The sequence below is a fragment of the Aedes albopictus genome, chromosome 1, assembly GCF_035046485.1.
Source record: "Aedes albopictus strain Foshan chromosome 1, AalbF5, whole genome shotgun sequence".
NCBI classification, from domain to species: Eukaryota; Metazoa; Arthropoda; class Insecta; order Diptera; family Culicidae; genus Aedes; species Aedes albopictus.
The window spans coordinates 167,336,857-167,364,485 of record NC_085136.1 but is presented as its reverse complement, the minus strand read 5'-3'; the positions used below and the strand labels follow the sequence as shown (position 1 = coordinate 167,364,485).

At 44.7% G+C, this 27,629-nt stretch overlaps 2 protein-coding genes and 1 long non-coding RNA gene across 3 annotated transcripts; 2 read left to right on the top strand and 1 right to left on the bottom strand.

The window, feature by feature from the left end:
- Positions 1–804: 804 nt before the first annotated feature.
- On the bottom strand, positions 805–7,969 carry LOC109431612 (mRNA-capping enzyme). The gene is made up of 7 exons (XM_019707848.3): positions 7,569–7,969; positions 7,077–7,485; positions 6,372–6,913; positions 6,170–6,308; positions 1,382–1,655; positions 1,127–1,317; positions 805–1,058 (listed from the first exon to the last, which is right to left on the bottom strand). The coding sequence occupies exons 1-7, from the start codon at positions 7,749–7,751 to the stop codon at positions 949–951; spliced, it is 1,848 nt and encodes a 615-aa protein (XP_019563393.3). The 5' UTR covers positions 7,752–7,969; the 3' UTR covers positions 805–948.
- A 1,807-nt stretch (positions 7,970–9,776) lies between these two features.
- Positions 9,777–10,672, top strand: LOC115266570 (uncharacterized). Its single transcript, XR_003897305.2, has 2 exons — positions 9,777–10,171; positions 10,244–10,672. It is a non-coding gene; the product is annotated as an uncharacterized LOC115266570 (long non-coding RNA).
- Positions 10,673–12,527: 1,855 nt separating this feature from the next.
- On the top strand, positions 12,528–20,679 carry LOC134284937 (uncharacterized). The gene is made up of 3 exons (XM_062844553.1): positions 12,528–14,101; positions 14,229–17,692; positions 19,894–20,679. The coding sequence occupies exons 2-3, from the start codon at positions 15,113–15,115 to the stop codon at positions 20,677–20,679; spliced, it is 3,366 nt and encodes a 1,121-aa protein (XP_062700537.1). The 5' UTR covers positions 12,528–14,101; positions 14,229–15,112.
- The last annotated feature ends 6,950 nt before the right edge of the window (positions 20,680–27,629 follow it).

Genomic DNA, 27,629 nt, shown 5'->3' with positions numbered 1-27,629 from the left:
GTCAAGAAAATTCTAATGAGACTAACCTGAACGGAGAAAATTATCAGTGTGGCACTCATTTGAAGCAGAATTTTACAGTGATTAAATAATTAAATAAATAAATTAAATTAAATAAATAAATAAATAAAATAATATAAATAAATAAAATAAAAATAATCATGATTATAAGACTGGAAGGTTGACGATGCGTACACGTTTAGTGACCATCTGGCGATTCGGTGCAGGGTCGAATCTTTCACAAAAGATTGCTCTTCGAAGGTGACTCCAGTCAATAGAGTTAATAAACTATAGAGGACGAATGTCGCTGCTGTTCCCTTTCTTCTCGTTCGAAAACATCCCGGGTATCTATCTGTCAAACTGCATACTTTTTCGCTTTGACACTCATATACCTCCCTATCTTCGCCAGCAAGAGATGTTTCGGCGGCGACGCCAGCGACATTCTCCCTCTATAGTTTATTACCTCTATTCTCCAGTCTAGTGACGACCGGGCAGATGGAGAGCTCGTCACAAGAAAAAAATCGCTTAAGGTGAACAAGGGGACCAGTCCAAACGATATTCCGATTGTAGAAGCCATAAAGGCGGCGGCCGTCGAAGCTCACCCTGGCATGTTCCGAATGGGTATATGAAGATGTGCCTGGACTGGACAGAGGCGAATTTCCAGAGAGGTGGATTGGTTCTACTGCTCAAACACGGAGAATTCCGGTGAAGTTAACCGCCGGATGAGAGAAATGTGTCAACTCACGGAAATATTTTAAGCAATGATTTGAATTGGTCGTCATGAAAATTAGATAGCAAACAATAACATCAATTTTTGAATATGTCTATTTTATCAAATCACAATTTGATAGTTTTTTTTTTGTCTTTTTCAATTATTACATTAAACTAGTAGAGACATCTTAAACAAATCGATGAGTGTAACAGCATATGGTGAAACAAGTTTTCAGCAGATTATTGCGGAAATGCTGTTGGCAGAGGTGGACGCTCTCGATACCTTTTATGGTCAATAAAATTCAACAAAATTTCAGTCGTTACGGGACATTGAATACTTTGACAAACACCTGGAAACGGTTCAAGAAAAGATGATTAGTTATTAGAACTCAACTGAAATAAGGTAGATATGCCATACTTATTGCTGTGTTGTAGCTGTTAGGGAAAGATTTGTCCGTTCTCTCGCGCATGAAGACCCAGGCATTGTTTTCATACTTGCATTCGATAATCTTATTGTCTAGCTCCCGCAACTCCTTAGTAAGTTTTATTTGACCAAACGGGCGGTCGTGACTTCCAACAAATAGCAGCCCAATCTTTTTCTGTAAAACTCTGAAACAACAAAAAAACATGTTCATTTGAACCAGCAAATCTAGTTTTATTGTTCGGTTCTCACCCCACGCCGCTTTCCACGGCAATCTTTAACCTAAAGTCGACGGAATTCAGCGTGGATGGTTTCCACTTAAGTACTTCCGGGCACGCGCCCGCTACGTAGCTTTCTTTGGCCGGCTGGAAAATCAACCCGTCCGGATCGTGCGACAGGGTCTTGGCAAACTTTGGCCCCAGCAGTGCTCGCGCCTGTGTTATATCCCAGAAACCTTTGTGTCTTATGCTGAATGGCTGGCGCGCCTGGTCGATGATGCCCTGCTTCATGGCTTCCGTTCGAGGTCCTAGAAGAGACGGAAATGCTTGGTGAGTGATGGCACTGGCACCGGCTACAAACCTTCAGACTGACGAAACAACATTATTTAGAAAATAAAATCATCATTATCACATGCCTTGGAAAGCTTCTAAACCATAGGGGAAAAATCTGCTCAACAGCAAGAATGGCATTCCGCACTGAAAATGTGCACAATGCAGCTCATTTTCATATTAAAACCACGCTACCGTTCTACCGTCACGAATGAACTTCATAGTTTAAAGTGACGTTAATAAAAATGGCCACTAAACAACATTCCTATGGTCGCCGAACCCTTCGCCTCTCTGGAACCACCAAAAAGGCATTGGTTCAGAGAGGGGATAGTGCACATCGCACCCTCAAGGTTAGCTGCGTAGCCTGCAGCAACGAACATCGATGACTCACTTTGGAGAGTCCATCACGGTAGCGTGCTGGCGCTTAGCCAGTTTCCCAAGTGGTCCTCACCACTCCCTTTGCCCTCGGAAGACGGGCAGGGTCAACCCCACGCCAGCGCCCAACTGTTTTGCAGACGTCAAGAACTGATGCCTACGTGCAGCCAGACCTGACCTGCTGAAAGCAATGGTATCACTACCCTTCAGGCCTTATCGCCAGGCCATGGCGCCTATTAATGCAACTATCTACCCTCAGTATCAACCTGTGGGTTCACCTTCCTTTGGTAGAATTGTCCCATGCGCGCTGCCATTTGACCATGGAGGCCATCCTGGCAGTCCTTCGTATGCCTCTTGTGCCGCGCATTTCGAAGCACTCCATGCCCTTGCTCTCGCCCTTGCTGATAAAGATGCCGATAGGCACCATACCAGTGATGACGCAGAACGCGTTACGTGACACGGTACGGTACGCGCTCGCAACCCTCATGCATATCATCCTGAAAGTACACTCCAGCTTACCACGGTAGCTTTCAGTATTTAGCGCAGTGCCCCACGCCGGGCCGACCTTAGTATGTGTCCGCGCACGGAGCGTACATAATGTAAATATGTGTTTGTGTTTAATGTTATCCTAAATATCCTCACCCGTAACATTTACATCCCAAAATCCCAACCAACTAATCCCGAGTCGACCGCGGGTTATTTCGGCCCCCCTTACTAACACCTGTGTTTGTATCTAATGAATGACTGCGCACTACCCACCCGAACGGCAATGCTTCTGTTGCTTGGCTGACGGCCGACGAGCGGCTGCTCATTTGAACGGAGACGACGACGGCCACCACATGCGAGTGGTGGCGGCGGCCCGAATCATCATGCGAGCGAAGCGAGGCAGGGACGCGAAGAACATGCTGCGACATGTTCGCATCGCAGCGTCGAGCAGGGCACCGACCAATGCGAGCGAGGCTCGCGCTGATTGGTGGACGGTGTATTTTGGTAATGTTGGGGTAGGGTATAAATGTAATGGAATTCGCTCGAAGAGCATCAGTTTGTGTTGATCAGTGATAGAATAAACATCGTTGGAAATTAAATCCAAAGCCTTTTTCCTTGGACAGCCGAACCAATCAGCCTTTTACAAGGCTTCCACTAAGAGTTATTCCGAAACCCCGTCGTCGAGCTATCGTCTGCAGCATTCGTTCCTGCGGTCCTCTTCAGTGGGAAGAGCCGGCCATCCTCCGTCCAGTGTCCGTGACCGGACAGTATGGACGTAGCGACACTAGCCAGAAGCTTGCGCTTACTGGCGTACACGGCAAAGCTATTGGACATCATCCGGGACAGTGCCAGTATAGCTGTGGAGGCTCTTTTACAGGCGTAATCAACGTGGCTACCGAAGGTGAGCTTATCGCCGATCATCACGCCAAGTGTTTGACGGAGCGCTTCGACAGGATAGTGCACTCTCCTACACTGATCTCCGTCTGCTGCGCCGACTGCATGTTGTTAACAACCGTCACCTCTGTCTTGTGGTGAGCCAGCTCCAGTTTTCTGGACCGCATCCACGCCTCCACAACTTTGATCGAGTGGTCGGTAGTCAACTTCACCTCCTCGATCGTTTCACCGTAGACTTCGAGCGTAATATCGTCGGCAAATCCGACAATCACCACTCCCACTGGGTACTCTAACCTCAACACCTCGTCGTACATGACATTCCATAACACCGGACCCAGGATGGAACCTTGCGGGACTCCTGAGGTTATGTGAAAGCACTTCCGACCCACCTCCGTGTCGTAAACTAGTACGCGATTCTGGAAGTAGCTTCCGAGAATCTTGTACAAGTACTCCGGTATCCCCAGACGCAAGAGCGCATTGGCAATAGCAGCCCAACTGGCGCTATTAAATGCATTCCTTACATCCAGAGTCACTACCCCGCAGAAGCGAATTCCCCTCCTCTTAGGCTCGAGTGCTTTCTCGGCGGTTTTTGTAACCGACAAGATAGCGTCTACAGTGGACCTCCCTTTCCGGAAGCCATACTGGTTGCTCGAGAGACCATTTACGCCCTCAGTGAACCTCAACATTCTATTGAGGATGATCTTTTCGAGCACCTTCCCCGCCGTGTCAATCAAGCATATTGGTCTATATGCCGACGGGTCTCCGGGTGGTTTCCCCGCCTTTGGCAATAGCACCAGGCTCTGCCTCTTCCAAGCTTCTGGGAAAACTCCCTCGTCCAGGCATTTCTGCATAGCAGACCTGAACATCTCGGGAGCTTCTGCAATAGCTACTTTTAAGGCCAGGTTCGGAACTCCGTCCGGACCTGGGGCCTTACCTACGCTAAGGGACTTAGCTATCCCCGCAAGTTCCACATCGGTGACCCTTTCCTCATCGCAAGCCCCAGTCCCCGACTGTCCTACGAAAGGAGGCCAAGGACTAGGATCATGACGCGGAAAAAGTCCTCCAATGATCCCCTCCAACATCTCTGGAGATTGCTCTGTAGGAGCCATCACACCTCTCGTCTTGGCCATAATGATCCTGTAGGCGTCACCCCACGGGTTCGTATTGGCACTCTGACAGAGACCCTCAAAGCAGGCCTTTTTGCTTGCTCTTATCTCGGTCTTGAGCGCGGCTTTTGCAGCGGCGAACACCACCCGCCGTTCGTTTCGCTCTTCCTCTGATCGTGCTCGCTGCATCCGCCGCCTAGCCCGTAGGCAGGCGCGGCGCAGGTCCGCAATCGCGTCGGTCCACCAGTAAGCCGGTGGCCTCCCATTTCTAGGGTGGACTCGCCTAGGCATGGTCGCATCGCACGCACGTGAGAGCACCGCTACCAGCTCGTCACCGTCTAAACCGGCGGAGCGCTTCCCTAAATACCTCTTCGTCGAAGTATGATGTCTTCCACCTACGAGGGCTTGGCCTTGGCCTAGCCGCCTCTTCTTCTATCCGCTGTCTGCTGTTGTTGTAGTCGATACTGTAGCGAACCGCCAGGTGGTCGCTGTGAGTGTAGCCATCATCTACTCTCCAGTTCGGACTACTTGTTAGGCCAGGACTACAAAAGGTCACGTCAATAATTGACTCCGCTCCATTTCGACTATAGGTACTCTTGGTACCGACGTTAGCCAAGTCGACATCTAAGATGGCCAGTGTTTCTAGCAGGATCTGACCCCGCTGGTTCGTGAAACGGCTTCCCCATTCCACAGCCCAGGCATTAAAGTCACCCGCTATTACCACCGGCGTTCGCCCTGTTAGCACGGTCGTTAAGCGGTCCAGCATTTGCGTGAACCGCTCGATCGGCCACCGCGGAGGCGCATAACAGCTACAGAAGAAGACCCCGTTTACTTTGGCGACCACGAAGCCCTCGTAGGTAGTAGACACCAACTCCTGCACGGGGTATTTACCCGTCGTCCATATCGCCGCCATTTTCCTGGTCCCATCCGAGGCCCAGTTGCCGTTGCCGGCGGGTACTCGGTATGGGTCCGAAATGATGGCGATATACGCTCCAACGGATGTGGATACGCTACTGTGTAGTAGTGACACTGGATGTAACGAACGCGTTCAATAGTACAAGTTGGGCGACTATTTCCGATGCTCGTTTTCGTCTGGGATACCCAGGTACTTGTACAAGATTCTCGGAAGCTACTTCCAGAATAGAGTACTAGTTTATTACGACACAGAGGTGAGTCTGAAGTGCTTTCACGTAACCTCAGAAATCGCACAAGGATACACTCCGTGAAAAACTTAGGGGTGATGGTTATGCATGCAAGAGTGTTTCCACCGTTATAGTGGAACTGTCCCGGATGATGCACAATAGCTCTGCGATGTATGCCAGTGCGATTGCGCCGCTTCGTTCTTCTTCTTCTACTTCTGGTTGCTCTTTTGCGACAAAAGAGCAGAAAATGGCACAGCGATCTAGGACTATATTGCCAGTTAATTTTTCGTTTATACATACTCCAATGGAGTTTACTTTCTGGCGAGCACACCGCGAACACGATCGATCGTGTCGGTCGATGCAGTCGTACTGAGCCGGTGTTATTATGAACTAATTCTAAGACCTCGATGTACCAGAGAATATCAGAGTTGACGGTTGTGCTAAAGGAGTGACGCGATCTGAAAAGTTATTGAACTATGAAATACTCACCAACAATGCGCCTTTCGATGTACATCAAACGATCTGGGAAGAATGGTTTCTTGCCGACGTAGTCATTTTCATATCGAACAATATCGTACACCAGATATCGAGGCCTTTTCTGCCCGTTGACTTTGTCAATTACCATTTCCTGAATAATTGTTAATTTGGTTTAGTTACTAAATTTTAGTAAATTATTTTCAATTTGCCCTACCCCATCCAGAAGAGTGTTGGTAAGGTGGTTGTGCAAGTTCTGGTGCTGTGGAAAACTAATACCCGAAACGGCGAAGCACGAGTTGTCTCGATCGAAGAAATACACTTCATCTTTTTTCACGATCAACATCATGTACCGCGTGCCGTCCGCTTTCCAGGAAACCCTGTACGGTTTCTCGTGGAGTAGGTTCAGATTCATGTTATCCATGGATACGGGCTGGCAGCCGGGAAACCCGGTAGAGTTCCATTCGCACATGTTTTGCACCGTCTTCTGCAGGTTCCCTAGTCGGGGCTGGTCACTGACGAGTGTCACGCCAGGAACTCCTTCCATGAATCGAGCATTTCTGTTGATGAATTCTTTCTTCATCTTCTTGCGTTTGCTGCCACCGGCTGAATCGGTTGCATTGCTACTTTCGCCATCGTGACGGCGTTTCGTGCCGGTAGATTCTCCCTCGTTGGTGTCCTCATCGGGATCCTCTTGAGCATTTGTGTCGTCCTCATCAGCGGGAACAGCATGACCGTTACTGGAACCATCTGTGGCATCTGTTTGAAAACCAAAGAAACACAAAAAATATTATTATCTACCGTGTGATGTTTGGCGAGAAACAAAATGAAATAATTGAGAAAAAGAACCGAATAAAATTTGATTGCAGAGTAGATCCTAAGACTTAGTGAAGTTTAGCCACCACTAATAGCAAAAACTTACCGAAGCACCAATCTGGCAGCGGCGGTGCAGGAAGGGCATCTTCCTCGTCCTCATAACGCCGGAACAGTTCCCGGATGTAATCTTCCTTGTAGATGCCGGGCGGGCGGGCCTTAGCAAATGCCGCAATGGCCGCTTCAACGGCGCAGTCCTGCTTCTCCACCATGTAGGACACGATCAGGAAACCCGTCCGGTTGAACCCGTGAGTGCAGTGGACTCCGATCACATCCAACGGGTGGTCGCGATTGAATTCTTCGACTATTTCTATAAATGCCTGCGTTTGTTCCACTGTGGGCGTTTCACCGTGGCCACGACACTGTAGCTTCACGTACTGGCAATCGTTATCCTCGATTTCTCTCCGATCGTAGAAACGGTTTGTGTTGGTCAGATCAATCCACAGGCCGATTTTGACCTGAAAGTGTAATAGTCAAACATTTTGCAAATCAGCGTTCTCACCAGTTACGCTGGAACGTACTCTGATCCGAATGGACTTACCCGGTAGGTTTTCATCACCTGGAACAGCATCTCCGGCGAGAAACAACACTCGATCGGCATTTGCGATTCGAACGCATCCTTGAGCGGAGTCTTGAAAGCCAAAAATTTGTCCGCAATCAGGGTTTCCGACTTCCGTGGACAGTAAAGCCACCGATTTGGAATCGGACCCGGTCCACGAGACATGGCGATTTCGGTTTTTCACCGCACGAAAAACCGCAGATTCGCGATCGTAATCGTTCAAAGCGTAACAGCACTCTATGAATTATCTTTTGAACAGTTTTTCGCACAACTATTCCTACTGAAACCGGATGGAAAACGACGAAAAATTGCGGAAATTTAAACAAACTTCGAGTAGACACCACCGACTGCTGAAATTGTCGCCATAAAAATAAAATTTTGCTTTCGTCGAATGACAGCGCCTGGGTTGACAGATAAACTACTTGCACTCTAATTTGAATTTATTTGGAAATGAGTAATAGTTGTCAAAAATTCACCACAGCTTTTGTTTTAATAGAGTTGGGCCCCACTAGAAATCAGGGAGGGTGCCTATCCACTTATCCGCGAGCGGTAATGGCGGCGGCGGGCACAACCAACCGATTCGAATTTTGACGTTTCGTGGGGATCGCAATCGGTTGGCGCCACCGATCGGTGGGTGAAGGGGTGAGGAGGAGAATGAAACTGTTTTGACTTTCCCCCAAGAAACGTCAAATTCCGAACCGGTTTGATATGCCCGCCGCCGCCATTACCGATCGCGGATAAGTGGATAGACACTATCCACTTATCCGCGATCGGTAATGGCGGCGGCGGGCATATCAAACCGGTTCGGAATTTGACGTTTCTTGGGGGAAAGTCAAAACAGTTTCATTCTCCTCCTCACCCCTTCACCCACCGATCGGTGGCGCCAACCGATTGCGATCCCCACGAAACGTCAAAATTCGAATCGGTTGGTTGTGCCCGCCGCCGCCATTACCGCTCGCGGATAAGTGGATAGATTCCATAGACTCGCGGAGGCGAAGACAACTGTAGCCAAACGAACTGTCAGTTCGTGTATCACTGCGAACTCGGCATTACTCTTTAAAGTGCAAAAAGTACCCACTTTTTGCAAATGTATGGAGCTGTCAAAAAACAGAGTAATTTGAAATTTTGGGAAAAGAATGAATTTTGCCCTTTTTGTTGAACGGAGCTCTTACCCATTTGTGGGTGAAAATCATCTTGGACTTTTTCCTCTGTTATCTTTTCTGTTGATAAACTAATAGGAACAGATCTTAAATTAAATTTTGATAAAGTTCTGCAGATTTCAAATAGAAAACTGATCGTAGAAGTGCTGGTAAGTGCCGTATATATATATATATATATATATATATATATATATATATATATATATATATATATATATATATATATATATATATATATATATATATATATATATATATATATATATATATATATATATATATATATATGTATATATATTTGCAACAAGTTCTAAACCTCGAGAAAGTATCTATTTTATTTTTGCAGGTTTTATTCGAAGCACCAAAATCCCACCAGAACTCCTAAAAGATGGCACAACTTTTAATTCCCCCACCATACGGAAAATCCACCGGAACATCTCAGCACGCGAATGAAGCACATATCCCGAAAACAACTATTGAAGTTTGGCCAAAACATAGCCAAGCTAAGTAATGTTGATCTCGGCCTCACAACGAAGCATGAAGGAACAAACATTTTCTTCGCGTTTACAAGTAATGTTAAGTTATGTATGGCATTCATGATGATTCTCTGTTATATTTAAAGCAAATGAAGTATTCTCGCATGCACCACTGTAAATTGTTCATTCGGTTATTCAAAATTTCCTTAAAATAAAAAGCCTGCAAAATCTCTCCGAAAAAAATTAAAACAGAGTAAAATTTACTCTTTTTTCCCAGCCGAATTGATTCAGAATAATGGGTAAAATTTACACGGTGAACTGACGTACGAGCGCTTTACTCTTTAAAGAGTAAAGGTCGTTTACTCTTTTTATAATGTTTTCAGTTCAAAACCGAATTAGCGACACTTTTTGTTTTACTTGCGCTGCTTTCGCCTTGCGTTATGGGTAGTACGCTGATCGCAAGAAATTTCTTGGCCTATCTCGATGCGTGGGAAATTCAGGCAAGGAATCGCTCAAGAAATGAGAAAGCGTCGCTTTATTCCGGATCCTAGTACACGCTAAGATCAGTTTACCCATAAATGAGTAGTTGATTCACCCATATTTGGGTTTTATATGCATTACTCATATTATGGGTAAAATGTACTGAGAAAAAACGGTAAACGATACCCACATTGTTGGTTAAGTGAGTTTACTCAAATATGGGTAATCATGATTTACCCATATTTGGATGAAAATTGGCAGTCGCGATCACTTTTGTGGAAGCAGCAGTGAGCAAAACCACGACTGGGAGGAGGAATTCGGCCATAATCATCGGGATGTACGAGACAAGCTGGTGGAAATTACACGGAATAGCTGTGACGCCCAGTTGAGATTGCTGAAACGCAAGTGAAAGCTGCCGCCGCCCGGCAATGATTTAGAAAAAAGCGTTCCGGTGGGGATTATCCGAGAGGTAAGTGTTTCAGAGCTCAGGATCTTACCTTGAGGGAAATTTACTGGACTCAACCACAAATGTTTTTTCCAGATATGGTTTTCATTGGCCAAGTGGACATCCGTCGTCAGGACTCCTGAGGCGCACAGTACGCAATAGAATGTTTTCCGTGCCCAGTGCGATCAAGAGTACGATGCCACCATTGCCGACGTTCAGCCGGAATCGATCCCTTCGATTGCTACGAAGTGCACCAGCCGGTCTGTCGTCGCCAAGGCATCTCCCCCGTTGACTCCGATTCCACGGTACGATGGGATTCCGCCGCAGTGGGGTATATGGTGGGATCTCCACCACCACCCCGAGCACCACCTCATCCGATGCACTAGGATTGACCACAGCTGTCGTAAACTAGGTCGTTAACGATGCGAGCGGGAGCGCAATTTTATCATTTTTTTTCTACTTTCTGTTTTAATATGTATTAGTTTGTTTAAGATTAGAATAAAGCTTCTTGTTTCTTTTTTATTTAATTTCTCTGCACATTCTTTAAATTTATATGAATATAATATATATTAATAAATTTTAAATAAATATAAATTTTAGAGAGAAAACATTTACTCAAATATGCGTTAAATTTACCCAAAATAAAATATTTATATATGGGTAAATATTACCTATATTTTTCATATATCCCCATTACTCAAATATGGGTAATGGGGCTTTACCCATAAAATGAGGTTGTGCACTTTTCGGCGATTATGAGTAAACTTTACTCATATTTGGGTAAACTGACCTTAGCGTGTACGGAGCTGAAACGAAACGTCAAAACAAATGGGGCTTGCTGTGTTAAATTTCTTGACCATTCCGGTCACGGAAAAATAATGCACTGAACGAAAATTTCATGAGCGATTCCGTTTGAAGTGCATACCTAGCACCTGGTATTCTATACAGCGCCCCACTTCCGACATAGTGTATAACGCAAGGCAAAAGCAGCGGAAGTAAAAGAAAAAATGTCGCTAATTCGGTTTTGAACTGGAAACACAATATGAGTTCACCTAGTTACTCTCGAAATGGGTACTTTTTCACCCTTTAAAGAGTACTTTGATCTTACAGTGTAGCCAAACGAGCATGACGTCACAATTTCAATAACGACAATGGATTGCGTGACGTCATATTCGCTCGGTACACTCTAAATTCACGGCAAAACACACTTAAATTGTTGGAGTAAATCGGTATCACAGTGTACTGACTACCTCCTTGGAAACCAAAGGTTTCCTTAGCAACCTAAGTTTTCTTAAATAAACAACGGAGCTACTTTTTTCATTCCTGTTCAAGACACCACTCAAGCTAGTTGTATAATAAATTCCAATTCTACAGATGCTGTCCATCCAACACGCGAAGTTCCAAGGGACCCTGTGGAACGAGGAGAGGAGGTGTCGCCACGTCGATGGTTTGGTCAAAGTCTCATTTATCTATTGTGGATTTGGAAGAAAACCGAAGAATGAGCATCGCTCAAATTTCACTGCATTACTAGCGAACTTAAGGTGAGATGAGACGGACTCACCATGGTACTCAGAAACATTTTTCCGTTGTGAAAACAAAAACCAATTTCACATCAAATTTTTGACTTGCTAACTTACTGTACCCGTGTGTTTATTGTTTTCAGTAAATAAACACTTTCCAGCTTGAGTTTTCGCAAAAAAAGCAAAAAATAAATACCGAAATAATTTGCCCTATTAACAGCGGCTACCGCACCGTTTCACCTTAAGCACCAACACCACATGCTCACTCACGCAAAATTTGGCGCGCTCGCACTGACAGACCCCCAGGTAGGATAAAGTCGTGACTGTCGACACTGCGTCAGACTGAAAACGAAAACATCAGGGATGCATGTCGGGTCGGATGAGAAATGACAGAAAGTTCGCTGAAAACTTCGCTTCGCTAGTCCAACTGGCGAACTCCGATTTGGTGCTGCGAGGTCAATATTGTAAGCACAATGTATTCTTCTTCTTCTCCTCAGGGGTGGCCAGACTGATGTAGTCTATACTGCCAAAACACAATGTATTCAACGCTCACTCTTCACTTGATTATAGTAATGGCTAGGGGCAAGACACTGTGCAAACGAGTGCAACTCTGAAAATTTCTGAGTAACTCTTTTTAGCAATGATCGACGAAATTTATCGAAAGACATCCCCAAAACTGCAATTTTCATTCAGCACATGCAACACTTTGCAGTTTGACATTGGTGCCAGATCACACTTTGGCATAAATGGGAGAAATTCTGAGGAACTGTGAGGAATTCTGAGCAACACCTCGAACACAGATTTGCTCTCGTTAGATCTGTCCTGCCCCTAGAGTAATGGCAAGAGAAGTGCCACACAAATATTCCTATTATAATGATTTATAATAATAAGGAACATAATAATTGTAAAAATAGCGTTTGATGAATCGCGTTGGTCACAAATTCATGTAGACCGGTGTAAATTCCAATGTGCAAAAATCAATCTGAATCGATTGGAAACGAGCCAACGTTCCACCAAACGTTATCACCATTATGTTTTGATCGCGTAGCGTTATGGAAGAGACTGTTTTGGATAAACACATAATCCAGCGCGGAACAAACCGCGCGTAGTAAACGATTAGTCCAGAGCACATATTTATAAACAAATCATTTGCTTTCCACTTCCCTGATGCTACTACGGTTATGCTTGGCAATGGAACTCTAGCGCAAGATCAATGTCAATGTCAATTATTAAGCGTATGATACGCAGATCGCATACATTCAGAACATTATAGGGAATGAATGATCAAGTTGTATTGAATGAAAACGTTTTCATATTCAGGATCAATCATGATCTTTACTACGCGTTTTCATATTCAGGTTCATTCATGATCCATATGATGCAAGAATTCTAGATGTGTGGTAGTACAGAAATTAGATCGATTCATGTAGGCATCTCCGGTAATACGCATGCGTGAGATGAATTATGCGATCGAATTTGATATTGCGCAGTCAGATAAAGACTTGCCACTTATACATAAGCATTATGATTAAGCAATATTGTGAAACCCTATTAAACCAGACAAGCACCGCTAGGATTACAATTGTATGCAACTATCCATGCTCACCACCAAGAGTTAATCCAGGAAAACTCTAATCTATTGCAGAGGCTTAATTGCTGAAAAGATTCTCAACTCGGCTAAATTAATTGTAAGCAAGATTTGCTTGGAAGGTTTATAGCAAGATTATATGTATGCAAGTTAGAATCTTGATCGATCATGGCAAATTAATGATGTGAAAAGGATGAGCATACTTTCTGGACGGTACATATACAAATGGAATAGTTTTCCACAGGATCAGGAAAAAACATGTTAAAAAGAGGGTGCGAAAATGTCTGGAGAGGTCTGGACGAGGGTATATAAGGGGACCCCGTTTCATGAATAAAGGATTCGCGGTAGATTCTAGTACGAGTCAAGTCAGACTCTTTGTTTTGAAATATCCGAAACCACCTAATTCTCTTCGGGTAACCAGTCCCTTTTGGAGGAGAATTTTGTTTTAGAACTAGCCACAGAGTGGATCTCTTCGGGTAACCAGTCCCTTTTGGAAGAGAAGTTCAACCTTAATCCTCTTCGGGTAACCAGTCCCTTTTGGAGGAGGATTAACCCATCAGGGAACATTCAGTGAAGCTCTTCGGGTAGCCAGTCCCTTTTGGAGGAGGCCACTGACCTTGATGGTTATTGTCGTGAGAGTTTTTGAGGTACGGAAATTCTGTATCTGCTCGACGGCAATAAAGAGGAAATCCTTCGCTTCCTCTAGGTTGAACACTCCCTCACAGTTTGGTGGCTCCAGAGAGGATAATAATTGTTGGTGGTTTCAAAAGGTGTGCTGACGCCTTCTAATAAGTCAGTTGTCCGTAAAACAATTTCACTTTAAAATCGCGTAATTCGGAAGAACATGTAAAGTGAAAACTATAAGGTTCAAGTTTGAACCAAGGGAAACTGTGAAGATCAAACCGCAGTCCAAGTGAAATTGCAAGCCAATAAAAGTAACAGGAATCACAGTTACGTGAACTATATTGAACAGTGTCAACACTATTACCTCCAATGTGGAGACATTTATCGACATCCGGATAGTGAGTGTCGCTTTGAGCCAAAAGTGCTAAAGAAGAGTTACAAAAAAGTGCTCTACAGTGTAGATCCAGCAACACATCTGTAATCCTTCAAACTGAAGGAATTTGACGGCAATCCAAACGGGGAGCGCCATTGTAGGCCAAAAGTGCCAAGTAAGTCGTCATAACCGCACCGAATACTGTCTCATCAGTGAAAGGAGCAAACGGACGGTCGACGCAATAATCTTGTTGGATCAATTTTTGGATGTGCAGCAGCAATCATTTGTCGGCGATTAGTTTGAAAGAATAACAACGTCGAGAGGCCAACAGTGCCGGGAAGCCAAAGTAAGTCGTCATAACCGTATCGAATACTACCTCATCGGCGAAAGGAGCAACCGGACGGTCGACGCAATAATTTTGTTGAATTAATTGGATGATCAGCAGATGTTAATTGTCGGTGAATAAAAGTTTAAAAACGCCGAGAAGGTCAAAAGCGCCAAAGAACAGGAAAGACACCATAACCGTCGGCTACCGCCTTGAAGAGGAGGCATAGCTTGGGACGGTATTTGTCATCAATAGCAACAAATTCAACCGCAACTGTCGGCTACCGCCTCTAGGAAGAGGCATAGCTTGGGACGGTATTTGTTACCAGCAAGAAAGAAAATCAAATCGCCACTGTCAGCTACCGCCTTGGTGGAAAGGCTTAGCTTGGGACGGTGTGTGCAGAACATCGCAACAGGTAATCACTGTCGGCTACCGCCTTACAAAGAAGGCCTAGTCTGGGACGGTGTTAGAAATCAACCGGGACGTAGCTGTTCGTCATCGATCTACTTGAAATTAAGTAAACAAAACGTTAATCATGCAAAAAAATTACTTTGTCACAAATAAATCTGGTCATTGTCGTCTTTGTGACAAACCAGATGAAGAAGGTAAATTTATGGTATGCTGCGATGAGTGCGACCGGTGGTTCCATTTGAACTGCGCAGGTCTATCGCAACCTCCAAAGAAGAGTGATCGATGGATATGTGTTAAATGCTCAGATATGGAATTGATGTGGAAAGGCCGTGTATCAAATATATCTATGTTGGGTGATCCAAATGATGATCTTAAAAAATCCTTGTGCAGACCATCTTTAATGGAATTGCCTTATTTTGATGGATCACATAAAGTGTGGCCGCGATTCAAAATGACTTTTGACCAAACCACCAGGGCTGGGGGATTCTCTGATTTAGAAAATCTGACGCGATTGCAAAAATATTTGAAGGGAGATGCTTTAAAATCAGTTAGTTCTCTGTTGATCGATCCAAATAATATCAATGCAATCATGAATCGTCTTGAAAATAGATTCGGGAGAGTGGAAGCTGTCTATACTGGTCTCATCAGAGATATATTTCAAGTAAAAACTCCGCGTTATGATAACCCTCAATCGATAATTGATTTCGTCGGGGCAATTGGCAGTTTGGTTACAAATATGCAAAGTTTGAATCATCCGGAGTATCTTAATGATCAAAGATTACTTCGTGATCTCACATCAAAATTACCAGAAAACCTTAGAGGAAGATGGATTGAGAGCTTGGAGGATCAAAAGGCACTAGCTACTCCTCAGGCTCCATATGTAGCTCCAACAATATCTGAATTTTATGATTGGTTGAAACCACATGAAAATTTAGCTACGGTATTGATGTCGGAACGTAATCCAAGAAACGAAAGAACTAATCAGATAAATTTTCATGATAAGAAAAATCCTTCGCTTAAATGCATAATTTGTCGGTCAGCACATAAGACTTCAGATTGTTTTAAATTTAAACAAATGGATGTCATGAAAAGACGGGAACTAGCAGCCAAGGAGAAAATTTGCTATGCATGTTGCAACTCTACTACGCATGTAGCTTTGAATTGTAAATTTTCAAAACCTTGTAAAATTGATGGATGTGGAAGGAAACATCATGCTTTACTACATATTAAACAAGGTTTATCCAAAGGTGGAAAAGAAGAAACAGTAAACTGCCATCTAAGAAGGAAGAATAAAATATTTTATGAGATTATCCCGGTCATACTTAAATACCAGGATAAAGAAATTGAAACCTTTGCTTTCTTGGATTCAGGATCATCTGCCAGCCTGGTTCAACAAGATATAGTAAACGAACTGGGAATCAAAGGTATTAACAGTCCAATGACACTTGCTTGGACGAATGGTAAAACAATACGAGAGAATAATAGCCAAGAGGTTCAAATTGAAATTTGTGGAATGAAAGGTCGTACCTATACATTGAACAACATAAACACAGTAGAAAAGTTAAGTTTGCCCTATCAATCTTTGGATCGGGAAGAACTTATTCACCGTTATCCGTATCTATCTGGAATAGATATTCAAGGATATTATGAAGCTGAACCAAAGCTATTACTTGGCCAACCTCATGCATTCCTCATGATAGGTTTGGAAGGGCGATCAAGAGCATTCAATAAACCAATCGCCCGAAGAACGAAGCTAGGATGGGTTGTACATGGACAACTGAATAGGCATCCTAAACAGAAAAATATAAATCATATTTTTATGATCAATGACTTCGAGGCAAAAAATACTGATGAAATATCTATGAAGGGGATGATGCCAAATTACTTCTCCACAGAAGGCTTTGGAGTAAAAGTACCACAAGAACAACTGATCTCTAAACAAGAAAAAGCTATTGAGACAGTTAAAAACAACCAACAGTACAACGACAAGATTAACATGTTGGAAAAGCAGTTGATGCATATCCAGGAAAATTATAAAAACGAAACGGAGAATAGCCAAAATATGAAGAAGCAACTGACAGAATTGCGGTTGTCCAAGTCGGACGTTGAGAAGAAAGCGAAAGATCTGCAGTCACAAGTGATAAGCCTCCAAGCTGCCCAGGATGCCCTCCAGCAAGAAGTGGCCGATCTGCGGACGCGCATACCTTTGGAGAGCGCCCGAATCCAGATGACCGAATTGCAGAAGGAACTCGAGGGAATGATCCACTCGTTGGTGGGGAATCTGGACAGGTCCGTGACGCGGGAACAGCAGGCCATTGAAGACAACCGGAACCTGTCGAACAAGATTTCCGAGGTGGAGAAGAAGATCACTTCGATCGAATGCGAATTGAAAGCGGTTCAGAGCCTATACAACCAGGAGGTTAAGGAACCTCAAATAAAGCTGAACAAGGCGAAGGTGGCTTGTCAGAAAATAGATTACCGACAAACTCAGCAGCGATTTCAAAAACTCGAAGGAGAATACCGGCACGAATCAGAGAAGGTTTTAGCACTACACAGTCAACTGGAGCAGGAGCAAAATAAAAAGAGCAGTTTGCTGTCGGAACTCAGCCTACAGAGCTCGGAGGCGGCCCACCTCAAGGACAAGGAGACACAATTGGTGAAGAAGGTCCAGCAGTTTCAGGAGACTAAGCGAAAGAAAAACGAAGTAATTGACGAATCTACTTCCGATGAAATTATTCATCAGAAGCAGAATAAATCGGACACAAAAACAAACCGAAACATAAACACAAATTATAACATTAGAAAGGGGAAATTTCTCAACAAAAAATCATCTTCTCGAGCCTTTGAACGCTTTGAACCAAAGCACAAGAAACAAATGTTAAATCGGGATGAAAATTGTTTGGAATTTTAAATGTACAAACGTGGCATCGAATTTTGTAAGGTAAATCACGGGGATGATTACGGGCCCCGGAATGTCGCCACGTCGATGGTTTGGTCAAAGTCTCATTTATCTATTGTAAGCACAATGTATTCTTCTTCTTCTCCTCAGGGGTGGCCAGACTGATGTAGTCTATACTGCCAAAACACAATGTATTCAACGCTCACTCTTCACTTGATTATAGTAATGGCAAGAGAAGTGCCACACAAATATTCCTATTACATATAATGATTTATAATAATAAGGAACATAATAATTGTAAAAATAGCGTTTGATGAATCGCGTTGGTCACAAATTCATGTAGACCGGTGTAAATTCCAATGTGCAAAAATCAATCTGAATCGATTGGAAACGAGCCAACGTTCCACCAAACGTTATCACCATTATGTTTTGATCGCGTAGCGTTATGGAAGAGACTGTTTTGGATAAACACATAATCCAGCGCGGAACAAACCGCGCGTAGTAAACGATTAGTCCAGAGCACATATTTATAAACAAATCATTTGCTTTCCACTTCCCTGATGCACAGAGAACAGACATCCAAGTCCAGTTCCGAAACTGTGTAAGGAATTTAACGGCCATTTGAAATCGGCAACACAAGTGGCAATAGCGTGGCGCAGCAATCGGTTAATTTCCCATACTAATTTAATTCACCACTTGAAATGTTTCAATTCACCACTGACTGTGGCAATATGGTGTTTGGTGGCGTTAGTGTTGTCATCGTGTATTGGTTTGCAACCTTACTCAAGTAAAGATTCAAATCCTTACACAACTTTCCGAATGAAATTTGTTCTAGCCTGGATGTCTGTTCTCTGTGCCTGATGCTACTACGGTTATGCTTGGCAATGGAACTCTAGCGCAAGATCAATGTCAATGTCAATTATTAAGCGTATGATACGCAGATCGCATACATTCAGAACATTATAGGGAATGAATGATCAAGTTGTATTGAATGAAAACGTTTTCATATTCAGGATCAATCATGATCTTTACTACGCGTTTTCATATTCAGGTTCATTCATGATCCATATGATGCAAGAATTCTAGATGTGTGGTAGTACAGAAATTAGATCGATTCATGTAGGCATCTCCGGTAATACGCATGCGTGAGATGAATTATGCGATCGAATTTGATATTGCGCAGTCAGATAAAGACTTGCCACTTATACATAAGCATTATGATTAAGCAATATTGTGAAACCCTATTAAACCAGACAAGCACCGCTAGGATTACAATTGTATGCAACTATCCATGCTCACCACCAAGAGTTAATCCAGGAAAACTCTAATCTATTGCAGAGGCTTAATTGCTGAAAAGATTCTCAACTCGGCTAAATTAATTGTAAGCAAGATTTGCTTGGAAGGTTTATAGCAAGATTATATGTATGCAAGTTAGAATCTTGATCGATCATGGCAAATTAATGATGTGAAAAGGATGAGCATACTTTCTGGACGGTACATATACAAATGGAATAGTTTTCCACAGGATCAGGAAAAAACATGTTAAAAAGAGGGTGCGAAAATGTCTGGAGAGGTCTGGACGAGGGTATATAAGGGGACCCCGTTTCATGAATAAAGGATTCGCGGTAGATTCTAGTACGAGTCAAGTCAGACTCTTTGTTTTGAAATATCCGAAACCACCTAATTCTCTTCGGGTAACCAGTCCCTTTTGGAGGAGAATTTTGTTTTAGAACTAGCCACAGAGTGGATCTCTTCGGGTAACCAGTCCCTTTTGGAAGAGAAGTTCAACCTTAATCCTCTTCGGGTAACCAGTCCCTTTTGGAGGAGGATTAACCCATCAGGGAACATTCAGTGAAGCTCTTCGGGTAGCCAGTCCCTTTTGGAGGAGGCCACTGACCTTGATGGTTATTGTCGTGAGAGTTTTTGAGGTACAGAAATTCTGTATCTGCTCGACGGCAATAAAGAGGAAATCCTTCGCTTCCTCTAGGTTGAACACTCCCTCACAGGAGGAACGAACCATTTTCGATGTTTCGGAGGCATACAAGGACATTACTGGACGAGCCGATGAAATCCTCTGGGAGAAACCGATTGACGAAGAGCTGAAGCCACTAGCTGACAATCACGTTTTTCAGCTGGTAGAGCGCCTGGACGACCTGGTTCCACCAAAATCGAAGTGTGTCGATGGTGAACCGGAGCGCATGACGGAGCGGTACTTCTTCTGCAATCTGGAACGGTCACTTTACGGATTCAAGCGAAACCCTCATCGTTGGAATAATCAGCTGAAGGACCTGCTTCTGGAGCTGGGCTTCACCCGTTCCCAACACGACTACTGCTTGTACACCAGGATCACCGATCGAGGGGGGGTGTACATTATCAAATACGCTGAAAATTTGCTCATCATTGGCGACCGGATGGATCTGGTAAGGGCGATCAAACTTGCACCGGATGGATCTGGTGAGGGCGATCAAAAGCTCCAGCTGCCGGACTTTGGCGAAGTAAATAACATTTTCGAGGACCTGAAGCTAGTTCGTCCAGGCACGGCATTCATATTGTTCGGAGACAACCGTGGGTGCATAGCGATGATCACAAACACCGAAATCAAGCGTGTGAAGCACATCGATGTGAAGCACCATTTCCTTCGCGACCATGTGGCACAAGGGCGACTTCAAATCGAAGCAATCGGCACAGCAAACCAGATTGCGGACACGTTCACCAAACCCCTGGAACCTGGACGTTTCCGCGAACTAAGGACCCTCCTTGGACTAACCGATTCAGGGGGGGTGTTGGAGTAAATCGGTATCACAGTGTACTGACTACCTCCTTGGAAACCAAAGGTTTCCTTAGCAACCTAAGTTTTCTTAAATAAACAACGGAGCTACTTTTTTCATTCCTGTTCAAGACACCACTCAAGCTAGTTGTATAATAAATTCGTTCCTCTGTTAAACTTTGCGTTTTACATTTTACTGACCATCAAGATAAATCGTATTGCTCAACCATGTCTCCGCGAGTCTATGGAATCTATAGTGTCTATGAGGGTGCCGGCAGCGGCGTCATGGTCGTGATTTTTTCCGCAGTCAAGTTCGCAGATTGTGAACAATCCACGGTACCCACTTACGTAATTATAAGTCCTGTTCAACGACGTAATTTGAACTTGCTCGAAGTTGCTCGTTTGATGACTAATGGGTATTAAGAGCAAGATGCAGCAACTTCGAGCAAGTTCAACCTGCGTCGTTGAACAGGACTATAAATTTACACAAAAGGCAATTTACACGGAAAACAATACACGGTAATGAATATTTATTGGGTACCGGACTGGACACAGAAAATTTAATGGTTTTCTTTGGTACATCGAGGTCTTGGAATTAGTCTATGACACACTACTCTCAGCGAAAAAAACTAACGAAATTCATCAAAATACCTTATGTTTTTTCGCAATAAGTAAAGAAATACTTTATGAAAACTGATCGTGCTTGTTATGACATATTTCTTGAGTGAGCTTCAAAAAAGGCGAAAGTAACATGATCGATTTCTCTTCATCGATCCTCTCTTCTTCAAATAAAAGTGACAAGTTTGAATGAACTTTGTCACTATAGAACGCTAGGCGGCAATGCATTCTTGCGTCCTATTGTCAAAAAATTCAACAAAACATGCATCTTGTCACTTTTATTTGAAGAAGAGAGGATCGATGAAGAGAAATCGATCATGTTACTTTCGCCCTATTTCAAGCTCACTCAAGATTTCATAAGATGGATTTATGAAAAGAGCACACACTAAGATCAGCTCGGTATTTTCCCCATCTTTTTACTGAGTTATCAACAGCAGATTTAACTCGGTACGCTCGGTTATCCCGGATAAAAACTAACCATAGGGTATTTGGTGAAAACCATTCCTGTACCATACAGTGTACCAGCTACAATATAGTGTATTGTAATGGAATGGTTCGCTAAAAGCTTTGCACATTTGTAGCTATTATACATTTACATCCGATCTTTATGTAACAATATATTATACTGTTTTTCTTACGTTTGAACCATTCACTATTCCGAAACAATCTTTTTCCGTGCTTTTTTTTTAATTTTTTATTCAGTTTTATTCAGTTGTTGCAAAGGAAATGAAAGAGAAAAAAGTGAATAAGTTGAAACTGTAGGAGATGACGACGTGAGGCGCAGCATGCCATGAAATATTTGAATTAGAACATGTCACCATGGTAACGCACATGGTGCGCATAGCAATAAGATTAGAGAAATAAATCACTTTACTGTTGTAGCTCATAGAACACACACGTGTTTTATTTCGCTGTCCGATCTACGGCCACTCCATTCCAATAGGTTATGGGCCATTCGGAAGTTCCACTAGTAAAAGTTTTCTTTTTCGGTCGCGAGTAAAGTACCGGAAAACCGGATAGTTTTGTTCGAGGACACGCCGCAATTGGATTTGCCGGTCACCGACGAAATGGAGAAGTTCAGCATGGAGAGACTCGGAAGCGACAACTACGAGAGCTGGAGTTTTCAGCTGAAAAGCCTGCTGATGCGCGAGGAGTTGTGGAGGTACGTTACCAACGACGCGCCAGAACCGGTCACGGAAGCATGGACAAACGGAGACGCCAAGACGCAGGGGACGATTTCGCTGTTCGTCGGAATCACGCAGCAGTCTTTGATCCGTAAGTGCACCACGGCCAAGCAAATCTGGGAGACGCTGAGGGACCACCACCAGAAAACCTCGCTCACATCGAAGGTTTCGATTTTGAAGCGGATTTGCAACCTAACCTACTCGGACGGCGACGACATGGAACGCCATTTGCACGAGATGGAGGATTTGTTCCAACGGTTGGCGAATGCCGGGCTGGAATTGGGAGCCACCTTGACGGTTGTGCTCATTCTGCGAAGCCTGCCGGCATCATTCGAAACGCTGACGACCGCATTGGAGAGCCGCCCCGAAGACGAGCTGACGATGGACATCGTGAAAAGGAAGCTGCTGGATGAAGCCCTCAAGCGAAGCGAGAGATCCGGCCGAGGTGAGTCCATTTTGCGCGTCGAAGCCAAATCCATCGTGTGCCACCATTGCAAGCAACCCGGGCACGTGAAGAAAAATTGCCCCACGCTTGGACGAAAAACCGACCCGAAGCAGAAGGACGTCGCTAGGCAACCAAAACCGAAGGCTCGCGTTGCCCAGGGCAACGACGTGGTAGTGATGACGCCGTTCGCCTTCGCTACCCACCCAACGCCTACTGCGATGAAACCAACGAACTGGATCGTCGACTCGGGAGCATCGAGTCACATGTGCAGTGACGAAGCCTTCTTCAACCAACTGGAGCCAATCAAGGGAATGTCCGTTGCACTCGCCGACGGGCGCGTGGCTGATGTCGCCGGAAAAGGAACCGGCAATCTCTTCTGCAAGGACGATAAAGGTAAGAAACAAGAAATTATCTTATCAGATGTGCTCCTCGTTCCAGAGTTAGATGCGAATCTCATCTCTGTGGGACAACTGACCGACAAGGGTGCGTTGGTCACGTTCGACGCCAGCAAGTGCGTCATTCAACACAACGGTAGCGTGGCGGGAGTAGCGGCCAAGGGTGGTGGGCTGTACCACCTCAATGTATGCAGCCACGATTCGAAGGCCGCCGCCACCAACCATACGAAAAACTGCTTGCACGACTGGCACCGCAAGCTTGGGCATCGTGACATCGAGGCGATTCAACGGCTGGTACGCGAGGGGCTCACGACTGGCGTTTGCGTGCGCGATTGTGGTGTCAGCGCCGCATGTGAATGCTGTTTAGAAGGCAAACTGGCGAGACTTCCGTTCCCGAAGCAATCTGGTCCGCAATCCACCAAGGTGCTTGATTTGATTCACACCGACATCTGCGGCCCGATGAACACCGTGACGCCAGGAGGAGCTCGATATTTCCTGACGATGATCGACGACCACAGTCGGTTCACGGTGGTGTACTTTCTCAAGCGCAAGTCCGACGCCATCGAGAGAATCGAAGATTATGTGGAAATGGTACACAATCGTTTCGGCAGATACCCAACAGTCATCAGGTCCGACCAAGGAGGGGAGTATAAGTCCAAACGCCTTGGACGATTCTACCGCTCAAAAGGTATCTCTCCACAATTCACGACCGCCTACACGCCGCAGCAAAACGGCGTCGCAGAGCGGAAAAACCGAACGTTGGTGGAGATGGGACGCTGTATGCTGCTGGACAGTGAGATGGGATACCGTTACTGGGCCGAGGCGGTCAACACCGCTGCCCATCTGCAAAACATGCTGCCAACGAGATCGACCGAAATGACACCATACGAGGCGTGGTACGGCAAGAAGCCGGACCTCAACCATTTGCACGTTTTCGGCACCCAAGCGTACGTGCATATTCCGTCGGAGAAAAGGTCGAAACTGCAACCAAAGGCTGTGAAGATGACGCTGGTGGGGTACTCCGACTACCACAAAGCATATCGCTTTATCGATCCATCTAACGACAAGGTGGTGATCAGCCGAGACGCACGTTTTCTGGAGGGAGAGAAGCCACCAAAGCATTCGATCAAACCAACCGATTTCATCGAGATCGAATCGCCGCTTCCGCGTGGCAGCCAGTCCGTTACCGAACCAGACCATCAAGCCGATGATGTCGATGTGGATTCGGATGCGGAATATGAATCTGGTGAAGAATCTTTCCACGAAGAGCCAGTTGTGCCACCCACTCCGGTGCGCATATCGGTACGCACCACGAAGGGAATCCCACCTGCTCGGTTCCGAGAGACAAGTAGTCTGGCGCACAATCTTCCACCTGAGCCAAGAACGTACGACGAAGCAATCAACGGTCCCGAAAGCGCGCTGTGGAAGGCAGCAATTGAGGAGGAGCTCCAATCGCTCCGTGCAAACCGCACGTGGGAGCTGACAGACCTCCCAGCCGGTCGGAAAGCGATCGGATCCAAATGGATATTCAAGCGCAAGCAGGACGAACACGGCGACGTTGTGCGGTATAAGGCTCGGCTGGTGGCGCAGGGGTTCACCCAGAAGTACGGCACCGATTTCGACGAGGTCTTCGCCCCGGTGGTCAAGCAGGTCACATTTCGAGTTCTGCTGTCGGTCGCTAGCCAGAAGAAGATGATCGTCAAACACGCCGACGTGAAGACGGCGTACCTGCACGGTGTTCTCGGGGAAACCGTGTACATGCGTATGCCGCCGGGTCTAACCACGAGGGATGATGGCAAGGTGTGTTTGCTACGCAAAAGCCTGTACGGGCTGAAACAATCCGCCCGCGTATGGAATCAGACGTTCGATGCCGTCCTGAAGCAGATGGGTTTCGAACAGTCCAAAAATGATTCGTGCCTCTACGTCCGCCGATCCGGGAAGAAGTGCACCTACTTGGTGGTGTACGTGGACGATCTGGTGATAGCCTGTGAAGAAGAAGCAGAATATGAGCAGATCATTCGAGAACTGAACCAACATTTCGAAGTGACGTCGCTGGGAGACATCAAGCATTTCCTGGGCATCGAGGTGAACCGATCCAGCAACGGAGTGAGCTTGAACCAGGCAACGTACATCCGAAAGTTGTTGGACCGTTTCGGAATGTCAGAAGCAAGGCCATCGAAATTTCCTCTTGATCCCGGCCACACCCAATCAAAGGAGGAGAATGACACCGACAAACTGCCGAACAATCATCAATACGCCAGCTTGATTGGTGGTTTATTGTACGTGGCCGTGAACACGCGTCCGGACATAGCAGCCGCTGTGTCCATACTGGGAAGGAAGACCAGTTGCCCAACTCAAGCAGACTGGCTGGAAGCAAAAAGGGTGTTACGATACCTGAAGCACACGCTGCACGACGAGTTGGTTCTCGGCGTAGATGGATCACCACTGAAGGTCTTCGTCGACGCCGATTGGGCAGGTGACTCGAGTGATCGAAAATCAACCTCCGGTTACCTGTTCCGTTTCGCTGGTGGTTCGATCAGCTGGAGCTCGAAGAAGCAAACCTGCGTCACACTGAGCAGCACAGAAGCGGAATACGTGGCGCTTGCGGAGTGTCTCCAAGAGTTCCGCTGGGTCCGTAGAATCCTGGATGATTTCGACATCAAGCTGTCCTCGCCGGTGGTCGTGTTCGAGGATAACCAGGGGGTGATCAAGCAGTCGAATTCGCCCACCATTAGCCGCCGTTCGAAGCACATCGAGACGAAATTCCACTTCGTTCGAGATCTGCTGCAGAATGGGGAAATCGACATCCGCTACTGTCCGACTGATGCGATGGTTGCGGATATGATGACGAAGCCGTTACAGTCCGTCAAACTGAAGGGTTTCCGTGAAGCTGCTGGAGTCCTTCCGTCGAGGAGGAGTGTAGGAGATGACGACGTGAGGCGCAGCATGCCATGAAATATTTGAATTAGAACATGTCACCATGGTAACGCACATGGTGCGCATAGCAATAAGATTAGAGAAATAAATCACTTTACTGTTGTAGCTCATAGAACACACACGTGTTTTATTTCGCTGTCCGATCTACGGCCACTCCATTCCAATAGAAACATCTATTTAAAGTCAATAAAATGTTTAAATAAAGTGGTAAACCAGGTGTCCTAGAGACTGCATATCCAAGAGATATGGTGGGCTAGGTATGTAGAGTGCGATGAGAGGAATACGAATGTAGGTCAACCCGGAAAGACGCAGACCAGATTACCGTAAATCAGTGGATGAGTTCAACACTATTCTTTCTCTTCCTCTCTCATGTGAAATTGCCTTGTACAACAACCGAATTAAATGCGATTTATCTTTGACATTTTAAACATAAGGACTGGACTGGACACTGAAACGACTTCTGAAATAAGTTCGTCTTCGCTTTTTAACCTAACTTATAGTTGAATCGAACTTGACAGTTTTCTCATGAGTTGTTATGTACACATTTCATAGTTCAGTCAAATTGGAGCCTCAATATTGCAATAATGGTTAAGCACGCTGTAATGATACTTATGTACGTCGTCACCCACTTCATGCAACTACATTAGTGGTCTAATAACACTTAGCGCGCTAGGCATAGTTCCATCATGTCGCTCAAAGTGTTGCCACAAATAATGCTTAGTTTGCAAAACCCGGTTATCTGGCTGGTGGGACATGGGAGCTTAAGCTTCAACTGTTAATGCAATCAGAGGCTACTCAGACTTAGACGAGTTTAGGTTAGTTTGGCTAGAACTGCCATTATCGAAGGAACATGACGAGATAATATAACATTATATGGTTTATCTAATGTAAAGCAATACAACATAACAAAATAGAACCATTCCAAAACCATGATTAAATTTATAACCAGTAGTGAAATTACAATTAAAAACAATATATTTACGGTACATTTTATTGTTTGAAACCATACGTGTACCATACAATGTACGGTATATTAAAGCCCACGTATCAGTATTTCGAACAATTCATTTACAATAAAATGTATGGTTTTGTAAAAAAATACATATGGAGAAAAATATTTTTTTATATTGTTACGATACTTAACAACCCGTATAGTATATTGTAAAAATCTCATTTACAATTCACTGTATGGTGTCTAACATTACATCTTATTGTTTTTGTATTTTTATTTTTACAGTGGTGTTTATTGTAACAATATGGTTCTAAATAGTACTGTTACAATACAACATTCGGTTTTTCTACTGTATTTTTTATTCGGGATCCCTTTTGCTGAATACTCTGTAAATGAGTTAACGAGCTCTGCAAATGAACTGTCAAAAATTACAGATGAGCGGTA